Source organism: Azolla caroliniana, unplaced genomic scaffold (genome assembly GCF_043228905.1).
Source record: "Azolla caroliniana isolate FFs.n. ecotype wild unplaced genomic scaffold, voAzoCaro1.0.p SCAF_7, whole genome shotgun sequence".
NCBI classification, from domain to species: Eukaryota; Viridiplantae; Streptophyta; class Polypodiopsida; order Salviniales; family Salviniaceae; genus Azolla; species Azolla caroliniana.
In genome coordinates this window covers 16458628-16477239 of record NW_028230442.1, presented here as the reverse complement: position 1 = coordinate 16477239, position 18612 = coordinate 16458628, and the positions used below count along the sequence as shown (strand labels likewise).

Below are 18612 nucleotides of genomic sequence, written 5' to 3'. Positions count from 1 at the left end.
TTGAGTGGATTGGCCCAACACAATATGGCCTCTAAACACACTCACACCCACCCACCATCCCTACACACACACACACACACACACACACACACACACACACACACACACACACACACCCACCCACCATACACACACAATCACGCACATTGTATCCTACTCCAAAAAACACGTTAAAAGCGTAATGGAGAGAAAAAAAACGATCGTGCGGTTGAGATTAGATCTGTGGAGGAGTGTGTTCGCCGGTCCGATGGCTGACATGTGGGATATCAATTGGAACCTAATAAACATAAATAAATACATAGTTAGAATATTAACACATATTAATCCGCCTCATTCAGTGGGAAGTAGACAAATAAGTGAAAAATGAAATAAGTATGCGTGTTTGTGTATGTATATATATAAGAAATGAGAGGCCCCAGTTTCTTCATTCGATTATTCAAGCAGCAGCAGCAATAGAAGCAGAAATTTAGATAAAATCCCAAAATATGGCCGGCTTCGCCCTGCGCTGCTGCGGAGCTGTTGCACTTCTCGCCACATACTACATTGTAACGATGATCTTCTCATCATCCCATATGGCTATGGCTATGGCTATGGCTATGGACGGGATAATGGCGGGCCGAGACAATAACATGGCCCTTCACCGGCGTCACGGCCCGTCGGAAATGCGGTCCCGTAGTACGGCCGAGGATTGCCACCACCCCTCGCCCGCGCCCATCGGCACGCCATCTATTCCTCGCTTCAGCACTACTACGCCTGCCCCGGCCAGCATTAGTCCGATCGAGGCCGAGATCCGGCCGCGCCCGGACATCGTGCTGCCCGATGCCACGGGCCCCGAGCGGCTGGCCGCATTGGCAAAGCACGATGCCATGAGGATCGGGGACCTCAACACGAAGATCAACAACGCGATCGTGGTGCGGGAGGCCGGGAACAAGTCGGCGTTTGCGGGCGGGGCGAGCTTCGTGGTAAACGCAGGCCTCGGTCTCTTCCTAATGGAGGTATATATATACATACATACATATATGTACATGCTTCTTTTCTATAGGTTTTCTTCTGTTAGAAAGAAAGGAAGAACTCACTCAAATTATGGTTTTCTCTGGTGGACATATAGATATCCCTGGGCACCCCTTCATTGAAGCTGCCCATGATAATGGACACCGGGAGCCAGCTCGTGTGGACGCAGTGTGCGCCTTGCACCTCCTGTGTGGCCCAGAAGGCCGCCTTGTTCACGCCCTCCGCCTCCTCCAGCTACCGTACTCTCCCCTGCTCCACCTCCTACTGCCAGAGCCTCTCGGGGAAATGTGGAACTACCGCCTCGGCCGATTGCATGTACACATACAGCTATGCCAGCCAGGCCACTACCCAAGGCACACTTGGGACCGATCGCCTCACATTCTCCGATGCCTCCTCCAATGCTGGTGCTGCATCCGCGGTGGACATAGCCTTCGGGTGCGGGTACTCCAACCAAGGAGACTACGGAGGCGCGGCCGGCCTCGTGGGCATGGGCCAAAGCTCCCTATCCTTACCTTCCCAGCTCGGACCGAGCATTGGGGGCCGGAAATTCTCCTACTGCCTCCTCCCGCAGCCGTCCACCACCTCCACCCGATTGGTCATCGGAGGTCTGGCAGGCCAATCGTCCTCGGCTGGGATGAGCTTCACCCCGATGATTGCCAACCCGTACATTGTCGCCTCCCTCTACTACATCAACGTGGTCGGCTTCAGCGTGGCCAACCAACGGCTGAGCCTCCCGGCCGGGATCTTCGACATAAACCAACAAGGAGCTGGAGGCATGATCTTAGACTCCGGGACTACATACACATACATCCCAAAGGACGCGTTCTCGGTCATCAAGCAAGCATTTGATTCGGCCATCCGGTTGAGCCCGTACACGGGGCACCCTAACTTCCCGGCTTGCTACGCATCGGCCTCCGGGGCCTCTGTGCCGCCCCTCACATTGCATTTGCAAGGGGTGGACATCGGGGTGCCGGTGCCCAATTACTTCATTCCCGTGGACAATCAAGGGACCTTCTGCTTGGCTATGATTCCGACCAATTCCGGAGGCCTTCAGATCGTGGGTAACATGTTGCACCAGAACTTTGAGGTGTTGTATGACCTAGATAATTCTCGCATCGGTTTCCGACCTCAAGGTTGTTGAGGTGTTTCCGCCCCATACATTTCTTTCTTGTATTGGTTGGCTCCATGTGAACAACCCCTTATTTCAAAACACACACACACAATACCCCTTATTACAAACACACACACAAAACCCCTTATTACTCAATGCTCACAATCAATCCTTTGGAGTTGGTACTTATGAATTGCTTGGGACTTCCATGTTGTCCCTCGTCTCGGACATCGACCAATGCGCCCGCATGTCCTCGGCTTTGTCCACACTCACACACACACTTGTGTGCTCTGTGTGTGTAGTGCATTCGTCACAACCTAGTTCTTCCTTCCTCGTATCCTCGAGATTTGCATTCTATTGTCTGCATACAATTTCTATTCTTTACATATTATCACAATTTTGTATCCTTTCTGAAATTATATATGCCCTCATTTTGTATTGCGTTTGGCCCCAACACCTCTTTCTTAGCATGCTTGGATTTCATTCCATAGATGCTACCTTTCCTCATCTTATCTTTCTTTCTATGCAATTTTATATTTGTGCATGTGTGTCTGCCAATGAGAAGTATCTATTCTAAGTGAGTGGCATATATAGATACAACTGATAGATAGATTCTATTACGTCGGCAAAGGTCAAATATGAACAATAACACCAAAAAGATAATATTTTCATGTAATACAACTAAGATGAGTAGTGATACTCAATCTTCGGGAACTTTTCTAATAAATATCGCAATCAAGAATACACCTTGTGACTATGAAATAAATGTGTGCAAGGATTGGGCTTGTATGAAGATGTTGCAATTGAGAGATAGATCAATTTATCATTGTCTTCAAAGGTCAAGTATGACCGATGAGACAAAAAATATAAACATTTTCGTGTAATACATGTGATTATGATTAGTGACTCTCGATGTTCATGAACTTTACTAATGAATGTCACAATCAAGAGTGCACACTATGATTGTACAAGAAATTTATAGAAGGTTTGGGTTTGCTTGAAGATGTATGGAAAGCAATCATATATGATCAAAGGCAAAGCATTGTATTAAAGTGTAATATACAAACTTGTTTGGGGCAATGTTTGTATAGTTAATTACTCTCAATAACTATGTCCCGACCCCTTTAGGGCAATGTAGGTGAGGATAGATCACTAATATTTACATAAATGAAGGGTGTGTTCACTAATATTAGAAAGGGAGTAATGTGATTGGATACAAAGAATGATGGGTACATGCGCACTATCATGATCTTGACAACCAATGAATGAAGAGTCTTTTAAAAAGGCACATTCATTCAAGGGGCCTTAGGAAGAGGTATAAATATGAGGCCTAACTACTCTCATAAAACACATTACTTCGTAAGGTTTTTGTCTGAAGACACCAACGGTGCGGGCGAGACCTTCATCATGATGATCCTGTTATCTCTTCCAAGATATTAATCATCCTAATATACGTTGGTATGGGATGTTGGTGGTAGGTTGGCTATGGTGGTCACGTGGAATGGGTTCTTGTATCCAATCTATTTATCTTTATTTTACTTTAATTTGGTTTATTGATTAGAACTAGACTCTTAACAATAGTGAGTGTCAGCTAAATTGTAGGATAGAAATGCCAGAATGGTGGACAATGAGATGGCCTCTAACACATTGATGTGTGTGGTTTCCCAATTCAGTGAAGAATGTAGTTTGGTAGTTCGGTGCAACACGTCTAGTGTAAAATGTGAAGCATGAACCTCCATAGTTTGATACATCGGCGTTGCAAAAGGGTTTTGTTCACAAAGGAATCTAGTGATGCATCATGAAGCAAGTGTGTTGTATCTCATCCTCCAAAGGGTTTTTCCATATCTTGCATACAACTAGGATACACAATTTTGATTTTGCATGTCTTTTGGATCTTTTCATTTACTTCCCATGTGAGTCTTCAAAGTTAGTATGAGGAAATTTTGCTTTTATGTGTATTTTGGACCTTTTAGCTCGTTTCCCATGTGAGTCTTGGAAATCAACCTTAAGCAAGTGTATTATGTTAGTTTCTTGAGTTGGAGAAACTTTATAAGCAAATGCTTTTAGACATTTTCAAACTCTTTCCAAGAGAACTTAGGGATGCTATCATCCCATATTTCCACACCATAAAGAAGCATCAACATCACTAAAGTGTCAAAAACGTTTTTCTTGAGGACCCAACACTTTAATCCTCCATGATTGCATGTGTTCTGAAATGAATAATATGTTCTCTTTCTAGCCTCTAGGCGGTGGGCAACACATTCATTCAATCTTTGATTTGAAGGAACTTCAAAGCAAAGGTATTTAAAGTTTTTCCACAGTTTCAAGTGGCTCATTATTGTCATTGTTATTTTGGTTCCCACAAGCATAATCTTTGTTTTAGAGCTACTAACACTCAACTTTGTATCCATCCAAAACTCTTTTGATATCGTCGTAAGATTTTGTGCATCTCCTAGAGTATTTGAGTAAGTACCACATCATCTCTATACAACAAAAGTATGATGACTACATAATTTAATCTATCCTTGTTCATGTACAAACTTGGCAATCATTTGTTGAAATTCATCAATGCGTTGAAAAAATACAATTTGTGAGAGTGAGCATCCTTTTTAACACCAATAGTGTTATTGAAAAAATCTAAAGTTGATTGCCTATACGTACACAACATATAACTTTCTACTAGATTTAAGCAATTGCAAACATATATTCATTTGGCAATCCAAATATTTTCATGTGCCTCCAACAATGTTTACAAGGTGCCATATCAAAGCTTTCTTAAAATCTACAAAGCAACAATGTAAACACTTACCTCTCTGAACGAACCTGAAAAAGGTTTTCGCCGCAAGCACCATGGCCTGGAAGTTGCAACGTAGACAGAAGTTGAGCAACATCCGACAGAAAGACATGTCGGTGGCCGACTATACAACCTAGATCAAGGAGATCTGCGACTTCCTTGCCTCCATCAATGTGACAATCGAGGAGGATGAAATGGTGGAGGTCTACCTCCAAGGCTTGGCGTCGAAGTTCGGAGCATTCCGAACGGCGGTCTGCACAAGGGAGAATACACCTTCGTTTTTTGACTTACAGTCAATGCTCCTTGTAGAGGAGAACCATGTGGGTGTGTCAATGAGTACACACACCGACACCAAGATGCTATACACAGGCAGAGAGGCCTTGTGGTCGTGGCGGACGAGGTGGATTGGCACTCATTGGAAGCGACTGACAAGAGTAGAATCAGAGGCACAAATATGATGCTGACAGTAGTACCAGACCAAGACCGAGATCTAGAAAGGGAAGGCCACAATAGACTGTTGGTACTATGGCCAGAAGGACCACAGATAAAGCGAGTGCTGGAAGAAACGGACCGATTCGGACAAAACCGGATCGAGCTGGAGAGATGTAGATCAGTGTCAAAGATCGCACTACGCAGAAGGCTCAAGAGGAGCCGGAAATGGATTGGGCCCAACCTTTGTGATGAAGCACAAGGCTAATTCGATGAAAACAAGCACATCGAAACTGAACGAGATATGGTATGTTGATTCCGGAGCGTCGAACCATATGACAAACCACGAGGAGTGGTTCTCGTATTTGGAGAAACCGAAACAACCAGGGGTCGTCAAAACCGGTGACGACGCCCCACATACCATCGAACATGTTGGTGAAGTTCCCTTAAACCACATTGGACAAAAAGGGAAGCTGATGAATGTCTTGCACATCCTGACAATCACGAAGAACCTTGTGTCGGTTGGACAAATTGTCGACCAAGGGATGCAGGTTCGGTTCACACACCTCGGATGCTTCATCGAAGAAGAGGGCAAAGTCATCGCACAAGGGCACCGAAAAGGGAGGATGTTCATCCTCAAAACGAACGAGGTAAGAACTGCGATGTTTGCAAAAGGGAAAAAGGTCGAGTCGAACATTAACCTATGGCACAAACGGTTTGGTCATGTCAACTTCTCGTGGCTTCAAGAAATGGACACGAAGAATATCGTTTTTGGGTTGTGGAAATTCAGTGGTTGAAACAACTCAATTTAATCCATTCGGATGTCTGGGGACCGGCATAGAACGTGAGCATCAGAGGAAGTCCTTACTTTGTAACCTTCATCAATTACTACATTCAACACACTTGGGCGTGCTTGATCGTGAAGAAGAGCAAAGTCTTCGCCTACTTCCTGAAGGTGAAGAGCCTTGCCGAACAGGAAACTAGCAAAAAAATCGTGCTGGAGGTTCGATGGCGGAAAAGAGTACTTTTCCGATTGGTTCTCAAGTTATCTGGAAAAGGAAGGAATTTGATGAGAATTCTCTTCCAGATACATATTAGAGCAGAACGGTGTGGTCGAGTGGAAGAATCGGACTATAGAGGAGGCGGCATGTGCAATGCTTGAAGAGAAGCATTTGTCAAAGTTTTACTGGGCTGAAGCAATCTGGAGGACTGTCTACCTACAAAATCGGACGTCTGCAAGTGGAGGAGTGTCACCACATGAGCTGTATCTGGAACAGTTGAGGGTGTTCGGCAGTATTGCCTATGTGCATGTGCTGAAGGAGAAGTGGAGGAAGCTAGACACAAAAGCCAAGAAGTGCATTCTCGTCGGCTACTCGGATGAGCAGAAGGGTTATAAATGTTATAACCCCCGAACCAAATCAGTCCGCGTCAGTCAAGATGTTGTGTTCGATGAGTCGATGTCATGGTACTTGCCCTCGCCTCCAACCCTCGAAAACTCCATTCCGATCTCTGAGGATGAGGTTAGTGAGGCTGAAATGCTTGCAGACGAAGAAGAATTGGAGCTCTAGAAGAGAGTCCAATCTCATTCTAGCTAAGCAGGCTGAATGAGAGACCGAGTTGGAATGACCAATTGAATGAGGAGCTGGCGAGTAGTGGAAACTCGACCGTGCTATCTCCAAGCCAGAAGCCACGGAGATGGCTTATGCATAAGGAGAAAGGAAAGAAGAAGATGCAGGAGTATGGCACAAACAAAGATGAGTTGGATTGAAGCGAATCCGACTCTGGAAAGCATGAAGACGGACCTCTGGAGAAGAGGTCGGAGTCGGCAAAGAGGGCCATCAAATCGGTAGAACAAGAATTGCGTCGATCTACCTGCCAGAAGCACCTCGTAGCTTGATATGGATATAACGACTACATAGCGCATCACTATGCGTACATGACAAATGTGGCGTATGTGTGTGAGCCGAAGAGCTTCACAGAAGCGGCAAATGATGCAAATTGGTGTGCCGCTATGGAGGAAGAGATGCACGCTCTCGCAAAGAACGAAACATGGAATCTACTTGACGTTCCGAAGGGAATAAAGCTAATCGGGTGCAGGTTGGTGTACAAGGTCAAGTACAACTTCGACAACTCCGTCAATTTGTACAAGGTCCGATTAGTAGCGAAGGGTTATGTGTAGCAACACGACATTGACTATGATGAGACATTTGCGTCGGTCGCAAAGATGATGATCGTCTGTGTATTGCTAGAGATGGTGGCGGTGAAGGGGTGGCATCTATATCAAATGGATGTAAAAAACGCGTTCCTACGAGATCTTGAAGAACAAGTGTACATGGTACAACCCCCCAATTTTCAGTCCGGAATGAACATGTTAGCTGTTTGCCGACTGAAGAAGTCCCTCTATGGACTTAAGCAAGCCCCGCGTGCCTCGAACGCGAAGATCACGCAATGACTATGTCTGATGGGGTTTACCACATCGAAGTCAGACTCTTGACTTTTCATCCGGCAAGGTCGAAGTGGGCCAGTTAATATCTTACTTTATGTTGATGATTTAGTCATCGCCAGCGTCGACCTAGAGGAAATCGGTTATGTGAACTCCTGTTGAGCGAGTAAGCTCAACGGATCCGGATCGGTGTCGGATGGTATCCAGAACCAGGAGCCGGATCGGATTGTACCCGGTAGGTCGTTAGAATCCTACGAATCTATCCTAATACGTAGGCATATTTTTGGGAGTCACTATCAATCGCTCGTATGAGCATTGAAGTACTTGTGAGTACTTCTGTCAGTCCTTAAATGAACTTGTATAAAAGTGCGCTTTGAGCACATTCTATGTATAGTGTGCTATTATATTGAATAGAGTTTATGTTCTGCTCTCGTTGTCTCTCCCTTGTATATTGTGTAATCTCAAGATTCCATTCAACCTACGTTTGTGTTCTGTTGCTATCCGGCCAAGCTGGTTTGATTTAGCTTCCGCAAGCATATTCTTTTTGAGAACCTCAGTAGCCGACAAACGTTTTCTTAAGACAAACCCTAACACCCGGTAAAGAACAAACAGAGAAAGGTATGGACAGAAGCATGGCGAGTTCGCTTCCGACAGAAAAGCTTGACCGGAGCAACTATGCGTCCTGGTCGTACAAAATACACCAATACCGATTGGGGCATGGTTATTGGAGCTATGTGGAAGAAACGAATGAGATAGTGCCGGAGCCGGCACACAAGGACTTCCCGGCATGGGAATAAGGAGCGAGTAGAGTGCTTTACTACCTCGCATCCTGTGTGCATGACCAAATGCTCGGCTACATCAAAGAAGCAAAAATGCCGAAGGAGGCCTAGGAAAATCTCCGGAAGATTTCGGCTGTTAGTACCACGACACGGAAGTTGAAACTCCGACAAGAGCTCAACAATATCCAACAGAGGGATATGTCCGTGACCGACTACACCAGAAAAATAAAGGAGATTTGCGACGCGCTCGGGTCCATCAACATGACGGTGGACGAAGATGAGATGGTCCAAATCTGCCTCAGTGGTCTATTACAACAGTACGGGCCAATTAGGACGGCAATTTGCACCTGGGAGAAGCCACCATCCTTTTTCGACCTGCAATCAATGTTGATGGTCGAAGAACACCACGCGAGTGGGTCGAGGACCACTCAAACAGACAATCGGATGTTGTACATGGAGGCAGACCGGCTCCGTTGGCGTGGAGGACGAGGTGGGTCGCCACGCAATGGAGGTAGGTGACAAGAGCAGAATTAGGGGCACAGAGACAATGTCGATAACAGTTTTGGACCCTCCACGAGTAGGGGGAGTCAAGTTGGTGCCGGAGGACGACAATCGAAAACCGACACGAAATGTTGGTATTGTGGCAAGAAAGGCCACACAGAGAGCGAGTGCTTGAATAAGCGCGCCGATTTGAATAAATACAGATCCGATAAGGCCAGACAGGGAAACTGGCAAAGCTCGCACTATGTAGAAGGATCAAAAGTATCCGGAACCGGGACGACTGGTAAAGGGCCAGCCTTCCTGATGAAGCACGAGGCGAACTCGATGAAGAAGACCACTTCCGGATCGGAGGAAGTGTGGTATGTTGATTCCGAAGCTTCCAATCATATGACGAGCCACGAAGAGTTGTTCTCGTTCCTGGAAAAACTGAAACAACTGGGAGTTGTCAAGACCGGAGATGACACTCCTCACCCGATCGAGCATGTCATTGAAGTTTCCCTCTGTCATGTCGGACAGAGAGGGAAGCTCATGAATGTGTTGCACGTCCCGACAATCACAAAGAACTTGTTGTCGGTCGGGCATATCGTCGACCAGGGGATCCAGGTGCGGTTCACGCACCTCGAGTGCTTCATGGAAGAAGAAGGCCGGATAATCGCGCAAGGACACCAGGACGGGAGGATGTTCATCCTCAACACCAATGACGTCGGCTCCGCTATGTTCGCAAGAGGTCAGAAGATGGAATCGGATATCGATCTATGGCACAAGCGGATCGGCCACGTTAATTACTAGAGGCTTCAAGATCTGCAATCGAGACAAGTTGTTTTTGGATTTATCAAAATTCAGTGGCCGGAAGGCCCAAATATGTGAAGCCTGCCAACTCGGGAAGCAACATCAACTTCCTTTCCCCTCCGAAAGAAACTGGAGCCTTAACAAGCTCGATCTAATATAGTCGGATGTATGGCGATCGACACAAAACGTTAGTCTTGGTGGGAGCCGATATTTCATCTCTTTCACCTACAATTACAACCGTCACATGTGGGTCTACCTCATCGAGAAGAAAAGCGAAGTCTTAGATTGTTTCCGGGACCTTCAAACCTTAGTCGAAAGGGAAACGGTGAGGAAGATCAAGTGCCTGTGGTCGGATGGCAGAAAAGAATATTTTTCCGGCCAATTCAATAGTTTTCGACAACATACGGGAATTCGGAGAGAATTCAGATGCAGATACACACCGGAACAAAACGGTGTGGCCGAGAGAAAGAACCGGTCGATTGTTGACGCGGCAAGAGCAATGCTTGAGGAGAAAAGCATGCCCAAATTCTATTGGGCTGAGGCGGTCAGGACGACCGTCTACATCCAAAACAGGATCAAGGATAAGGTGTCAACACACAAGATATATTTCAAGTGGAAGCCGAACTTGAGGCACCTTAGGATATTCGATAGCATGGCTTATGCGCATGTGCCGGGTGAGAAGCGGAGAAAGTTGGATCCAAAGTTAGAGAAGTGCATCCTTGTTAGCTACTCACATGAGCAAAAGGGTTATAAGTGTTATAACCCCCGAACAAAATAAGTTCGAGAGAACCGAGATGCTGAATTTGATGAAAGTTGGTCATAACCTTTGAAAGGGCTTCCTATTATCGTCATATAACCCCAATATGCAATGTGTTCATTATAAAATCATGATGCAATATAATGGCGCAGGTTCTTAAGCAATTTTCAGATCATGATGCCATACGTTGCAACATTCTTCCTACGGAATCATATCCTTGTTTTCTTATCACCTATAAATTCTTTGATCCTCATAAAATCAGATTTCTTTCACCACCACTCTATGAAAATAGGGATAGAAAAAATGTCCATGGTGCACCTTGTAAATAAGAGAATCTTGTAGCTCTCAAAAGATTCACCATCAACTACAAGATGGTTAACAGGTAGCCCATGATGGATGATACAATGAGACTAAGTTGGGGGTTTCTGATGATTCTTGGGAGTGAAGGGTGGAGAGGTTGTACTGATTAACAAATGCTGCATCCATGGTTTTCATACATAGCTTTCTGAAGGACAACTAAAAAAAACTCAACACTAGAAAACCCACATCCAACTACATTGGTGTGCAGATCATGTCCACAATCTGACCAAGATTACATAAGCCATATCACAAATTTTGAAATAGCTTGAATCATGCAAGGTGCACTATATATTAAAATAGATACGTTAAATCTCCAAATCTCCTAGTGTTCAGCCACTGTCAAATTTCCAAGCAGTTAAAACACATGTAAAGCTGTTTTCGATGAATTGAAAAATTAAGAGAAATCTCTGTTTGATACTTACATACATGTTTTTCCATGCATACATACAGAATTGAAGCAAAACTCCAATCTGTTGTGCTCAGGTGAAATATGGCAACCCAGTAATAAGTACAACAACCCAATTAATATTTAAATGTCCTGGACAGGATTAACCGAGATATCGAAGCAGAATACCATTGTTGCCAAGCACAAAACCCCTCCTATCATCTATAAACCTGTTTGTTAAATGAGACGCTTGTTAAGGTTACTTGCACCATATCCCAATTTACTTTTAAAATAAAAAATCTCCCTTTACTTCCACAACGTATGTACTCACTTTACAGAATACAGATTTCCCGCAATATTATCTGCTGCCTTGTCACGGATCCAAGATTTACCTCCATCAGCAGTTCGAAGCAAAATACCACTTCCTCCAGCAGCCCATGCTTCATCCTGTTGTATAACAACTTCAAAATACTATTAGCCCATCCCAAAAGACAATAAATGCCAGTCTGAATAAGCACCACTGCATAAATGAGTAATTCAATACATCGATACAGCAGACTTGATTTCCTATGATATGATCAGATCACTGATATGTATGGGGGGCTGCTTTAACAATATGCATGCTGAAGCACACTTATATGAAAGAACATAATTACATAAATCTTCCCTCATATGCAAATGCAAGCTTTAAGTCACTGCATGAAATCATAACTCATCTCTCTTTACAAATTACGAGTTCATGCTTCAAGAGAAATATGCTATCCTCAGAAGGGTATCCATTGTTAAAATGAAGCAGTGGACAGCAGATCCTAATGCGAAAAAGAGTGTCTGGGGTTCATATTTACTCATGCTCGTTTGTTTTGTAAAGACTACTAAAATAAATTCACTGAACTGTAAAGGATGGAAACACAATCTCTGTACTAAAACATTGACAAAATTCAAGTTTTTCCTTGTTACCTTGGATCTGTATCCTACATCTAATATCCCAAAGCCTCTACTTTGAATCTGTGCTTCCTCAAAATCTTCTGTTACCTGAATGGACAACATTCCAATATTACATTAGAATGGCCATTAATGAGATGATCCCAGTAGTATTCTCTATAAAATAAAGGAGCAGCTCCATCAAAGGTGAAAGAATATACAAATAGCCTAGAATGCTATAATAATCCTTGCCATTCCACAATGAATATGTAAATTTGGACTGCTTACCCCCGTCCCCTTGCCCAAGAACAACCCTCCTCCACGTACAACAAGCCATAACCCACCATCAGCACGCCAGCCCATGCTCTGGATCCTTCGGGCACTTGATCGATTGTGTGGCTGCCAATAGGGCTGCAAAATCCAATTTCCGAAATCGATAAGTATTTAGAAGAGAAAACTAGGAAACATCAATATTCATAACATCAGCCTCATCAAACCCAGCAGTATAAAGCAATTTCATTTAGCAAACTGCCATTTTGGGACAAGGCCCACACAGCCACTTAAAGATACTCCTTGGTGACCACTCCGATGACTTTATACATTCACTTTGATAGCCTTGTATACCAATGTTGCTTTTTCGCTATTACTATGTACCCTAATGTTTCAATATACATTTTTGTTTTGTATGAACCAACACATATTTGTAATATTATTTTTTTGGTAATAAGAATCTCAATGTATTGTTATGGGTTCCTGTCAGAATTCTTAACATGGTTACATTCTTCCTAATCAGACAATGGGTTCAGATAGCAAATAGATATTTATTTGTCTTCATCTTTCCACACAAATGGGCCATTGTTACAAACTAGGCTGTGTCTGTTTTTCCTGTGTATGGATTTTTTTCATAACTTTAGTCATATTTTCTAAGTACATTTTACGTTTTCAACCATAAACTATACTTTTGGCCAATTTCTCCATTTAGATATTTGAAAGTACAAAGTTGCTTTTTGACATTTTATTTCATATAATGGTCTGTATTCTACCAACAAGATATGCAGCAATGTATCTGCATGAGCCGCTCAGTTAAAAAATTTCATGCAAGATACCTGGCCAGGCTCCCATGTTAAATAGAAGTTTCCTCTGCTTGATACAGCCACATAATCCCCATCAATTGACCGGTTAATTGCATTAAAAGTACCAGTGTAATAGCTGGCCCCACTAATGCCACTTGAAACTGTGCTGCAGAGCACAACAGAAAAAAAATATCATAATGAAAATTTAGTGGAAGGATTGATAATGTTTCTCTTGAAAGATATTTTGTACTTGCATTTAATCAGTAGATTATATTAGTTATCATCTCTTTGAATTGATACTCAGTTCAAAAACGAAACAGAAATGCTAAAAAGGCTCAACATTGGGAATGATATGTATGCAGTACAATAACTAATAGGCATCTCTCCTTGGCATTTTCAATGACCTATTACTGATACATAGAACAAGAAGCATACATCAGCTTTATCTCATGAACCCTATAGCTGAAATTGCTTTCCATAAACATGTTAGTTGGCTTTTGAGATTAGAACTTAAAAAGAAATCTAATATCCTATCATATGCCCAAGTTTTCATATGTTTTATAACACATGGAATGACCAAAACAGCAAAAACTGGCATAATTGCTCGAGAGCTAATACATTTCATGAGAAGAGAACTCAGAAAATGGACTTCTGTATACAGCTTCCCAATCACTTTAATCATGTGAGTTGGCTTCCCTGGTCATCCATTTTCAAAGCTTTAATAGAAACAGTAAATTTATGCTATTGGGTTTGCTTAGGAATATTACTTCTTCCAGAAATACAACATGATTACAGATGAAAACCCATCAATACATGCTTTGGACTGGAATAGAAACAACTATTTCACTGCACACAATCAATCTACTTCTACCACACTTATAGAACGGCAAGTTCAATTGAGTACAGACCGGTTGAGAGTGGCAGAGACAGTCTCCTCCACTGCAGCCTTCCAATTATAGCCCTTGTTGGATGTCACATAGATAGCCCCTTCATCTGTAACCATTTCTGCACTTTTATCAGCGGTCCCGTTTATAATAACCTAACAATAGAGAACACTTGTGTTAAAAAGGATTAACGCTATCATAAAACCCTCCTCAGGAGAAACCACTACACTAACCGGTGTCCCAGGAAGCCTTGAACTCAAAGGAATACGCTCCCAGCTTGTTCCAGCATCAGAAGTGTGCAGAAGAATTGCTGGTTTCCCTACAATCCATCCTTCCTTACCATAGAAGCTTATGGAGTTAAATCTGTAGTTAAAATCCTCATCTTCTGCAGAGGGGATGGATCGTGCTGTCCATGATTTGCCGCCATCCTTTGTTTCTAGTAGAGTCTGCCTTGTTCCTAACAGAAAACCTATAGAAATAGCAGATATATGGAAGGATGAGGAAACATACTTGAAAATTCAAGATATCAATAGATGCATTGTCAAGAATTCAAGCTCAACACCAGAAACACAAAAATCAGATGTACTTTCGATACAGCAGAAGTTACAATTTGAGGTAGAGGATTCAAAATTCAGTTTTCAAAATCAAGATCCAGATTAACAATGATTCTTCTTCAAAACCCCATGGATTCATGATTCTTTTTAGGAGTGAATTCATCATCGTCATCAACTGCAACTAATGAACCCTCTAGGATTGAGCTCCTCGTCATCTAAATGCATTTAATAGGAACCTTTTGGATTGAGCTTATCATCATTCCAATGCAACTAGTTTAAAGAGGTTTAGAATTGAACTTCTCATAATTTCAATGCAATTGATGGCACCTTCAGGATTGGACTTGACATCGGTTGATTAAAAAAAATGTGACCTGAAGGATTGCAATCATCATCATTCCAATGCAACTAGTTTAAAGAGTTTTAGAATTGAACTTCTCATAATTTCAATGCAATTGATGGCACCTTCAGGATTGGACCTGACATCGGTTGATTAAAAAAAATGTGACCTGAAGGATTGCAATCATCATCATTCCAATGCAACTAGTTTAAAGAGGTTTAGAATTGAACTTCTCATAATTTCAATGCAATTGATGGCACCTTCAGGATTGGACCTGACATCGGTTGATTAAAAAAAATGTGACCTGAAGGATTGCAATCATCATCATTCCAATGCAACTAGTTTAAAGAGGTTTAGAATTGAACTTCTCATAATTTCAATGCAATTGATGGCACCTTCAGGATTGGACTTGACATCGGTTGATTAAAAAAAATGTGACCTGAAGGATTGCAATCATCATCATTCCAATGCAACTAGAGAAACATTTTAGGATTGAACTCATCAGCATTGCGACACAAGTAAAGGGACCATTATGATTGAACTTGCCAAAATCATTCCAATTCCAATACGATTAGTAAAACTTCTAGCACTATTCTTAACGCCATCCAAAGGAAGTTAATTGGAACCTTTGGGATTGAGCTCGTAACCATTCAAATGTGACTATATCAGACTTTTCGGGCCGTAATTACAGGGGATGATGATGTAATTACTTCCACCAAGTCACATAATCAACCAAAGATAAGATGAACCTATATAAGAATCATAGAAGCCATCAAAAAAGTCATATGAAATGCAGTAATGACCATGATCAGGTTCGTCGGGAACAAAAGCGAGGTCCAAGAGCACAACCCCAGGATCAACGGGAAGCGGAACAACCTCCCATTCAGACAGAAGCTCCTCGGAAAGGGCATCCCTCTTGGGTAGAAGCAGAGTGGAAGCAGCGAGAGAACAAGAGAGAGCAGCAGAGCTGGAGAGAAAATGGCGTCTTCCTCCTCCGGAACAAGGGATGTCTCCTTCAGATCCATCTGAATGAAGAGAGGATCGAGGGGGCGGGAGGTTATGGAGACGACATTGTTGTGAGGGAGAGGATGATGAAGATGAGGGTGAAGAAGATGGAGATGGAGGAGGAAGAGGAAGGCGTGAGAGGCGCTGCTGCGAAGAGGTGAGGAAGAAGTCGTTGGAGGGGGTTGCGACAGGAAGCTTGGGATGGAGACCAGCCATCGCCATAGCCATGGGTAAAGGAATTGGGGGGTGTAACCCTCTTTCTTATCCACAGACACAGAAATACAGACAGCTAGAGAGAGAGAAAGAGGACCAGATGATCGATCGATCGATCTCTTCTATCTGCCTCTTTCAGAATGAAATCGCCCACTTCCCATTCGATCTCTCTCTCTCTCTCTCCCTCTTTCCGAGTGAAAGAAATCGCCCACCTCACTCACCCCAGGAAAGAAACCAACAATATGTTCTCGCTCGCAAGCTCTATCGTGGCGGCCACAAAGCAGTATGTTCTTGCAAGCTCTATCCTGGCGACCGCCCGCCACAGAGACGAGGTAAGTTTCGAGAAGAAGAACATCATGATCGTGGTGGAAGAACGCGCCCATCCTGTTGTGACAAGGTGGTCAGAGCCCTCTGTTGAAGAGAAGGCGCCTGCGCTTGGTAAAGGCTATGTATCGAAAACCTACGAGGTTCTAGTGGATGAAATTTGTGCTCCTATGTACACTACCATCGACAGAAAGTTTTCAAGGCGAAGTGTTATTGCGAGTGAGTGTCGGAACCCAATGCAGAATTTAAGTCCATAGATAGGAAGGTGAAGCCATTCGTTGTGATGACACTTGTAGTGTTTAGTCGACTATTGTGTGTAGTATGTTGGTCGACTATGCAAAAGCAAGTGTGAAGATCTTGTTGATGTTAAGCAAGCAAGTGTAGAGTAAGTATGAGGCAATGTGAGTACTGTCCTCCTACAAGATATGCACAATGAGAGAGAGAGATAGATAGATAGATTATATTATCGTCTTCGGAGGTCAAATATGACCTATGAGACCATAAATATTACATTTCACGTGATACATGTGAAAGTGAGTAGTGACTCTCGATGTTCAAGAACTTTACCAATGAATGTTGCAATCAAGAGTGCACGTTGTGGTTGTGAGAGGAATTCATGCAAGGATTGGGCTCGGTCGAAGAGATGTGGAAAGCATGGTCGAATATGATCAAAGGCAGAGCATTGTATCAAAGTGTGATACTCAGACTCGCAAACTTGTTTAGGGCAAAGTGTGCATAGCCGACCACTCTCATCACTTGTGCCCCAACGCCTTGTCTCACATCGTAGTGCATGTGAGCTAAGTCGCATGGAAGCAATGGTTCGAATCGCAGATAACGGTATGGGCTCTAACATGTATCGATGTGTACGATTTCCCCGTTCCGCAAAGAATATGGTTTTGTAGTTAGGTGCAACATGTGTAGTATAATGTGTGAAGTGTGAGCCTCCACATTTGTCCCATGTCATGATACATTGGTGTTGCAAAAAGGCCTCATTTACAGAGGAATCTAATGATGCATCATGAAGCAAGTGTCTCGCATCCCATCTACCAAACCATTTTTCTATATCTTGCATCTAATAGAAACAAATTTTTTTTCTTTTATGCGTCTTTTGGATCTTTTTGCTTGCTTCCCACGCAATTCTAGGAAGTCAATGTGAGGGACTTTTTTGAACCTTAAGCATGTATTCAACAACCCTTTCCATGGCCATGATCTCAATGGGAAGTGATCCCGTCTCAAGGAGGAGGAGGGTGTAGGGCGTTTCTTTCTTAGCTTGTAGAAACTTTGTGAGAAAATGTTTTTGGACATTTTCAAACTCTTTCCACATAGATTTAGGGATGCTACCGCCCCATACTTCCACCCCAAAGAGAGGCGGGGAGCAGAATTCAACCGGCAACAAGATAGATTGAAGGAGTTGCTGAAGGAGGCACGAACGGACCTGGCACAAAAAAGGGATGAACTTGAGAAGAAAACGGAAGCTTTGGCATAGGAGAAGACAAAGGCGGTAGAAACGGCAAGGCTATTGGAAGAAGCGGCAAAGGAAAAGTTGGAGCTCAATAAGCAACGGTTTCAAGAGGCAAAGCTAGTGCTAAACAACCTCCAAACGACGTATCAGCACCAGGTGATTGGGTATGAAAGCAAAGCCGCCGCTGCTGTTGAAATCATAGCAAGGCTGAAAAGTGAGAAACAAGAGGCCGAAGAATGTGCCAAGCTCGGTGTGGATAGAATCCGACACAAAATGTCAACATGGAGGGACCGGACCCAAACAAGCATCAAGGAGTGTTCGGAGAAAGTGTGGAAGGAGTGGTCACAACAAGCGGCAAAACTACAGAGATTCCGGGTAGATGCTGAGAACAGGAGGAAGGTTGGTGACAAATTCTACAAGATGGATGAAGAGAGCATCGTCACCATAAGGGAAGAACTGTCAGAAGACTTCTTTTCCTTA

General features: G+C 43.3%; 1 protein-coding gene and 1 pseudogene across 1 annotated transcript; one reads left to right on the top strand and one right to left on the bottom strand.

Annotated features, from left to right (window-relative positions):
• Positions 1–866: 866 nt before the first annotated feature.
• LOC147862065 (aspartic proteinase nepenthesin-1 pseudogene) lies at positions 867–2152 on the top strand (annotated as a pseudogene).
• Positions 2153–11244: 9092 nt separating this feature from the next.
• On the bottom strand, positions 11245–16440 carry HCF136 (photosystem II stability/assembly factor, chloroplast (HCF136)). The gene is made up of 8 exons (XM_087322418.1): positions 15932–16440; positions 14471–14706; positions 14262–14392; positions 13387–13519; positions 12569–12691; positions 12317–12391; positions 11691–11806; positions 11245–11589 (listed from the first exon to the last, which is right to left on the bottom strand). Exons 1-8 carry the CDS (start codon positions 16359–16361, stop codon positions 11523–11525), a joined length of 1311 nt encoding a protein of 436 aa, XP_087178544.1. The 5' UTR covers positions 16362–16440; the 3' UTR covers positions 11245–11522.
• Positions 16441–18612: the final 2172 nt, after the last annotated feature.

Bases quoted from the DNA above. Each gene is read 5' to 3' on its own strand.
- HCF136 (XM_087322418.1), bottom strand. From the start codon at position 16,361: ATGGCTATGGCGATGGCTGGTCTCCATCCCAAGCTTCCTGTCGCAACC. The intron at 13,520-14,261 runs GTCTGTACTCAA...TGTGCTCTGCAG, and splicing joins GTCTCTGCCACTCTCAACCG to CACAGTTTCAAGTGGCATTA. The intron at 12,392-12,568 runs GTAAGCAGTCCA...TTGTCCATTCAG, and splicing joins TCTTGGGCAAGGGGACGGGG to GTAACAGAAGATTTTGAGGA.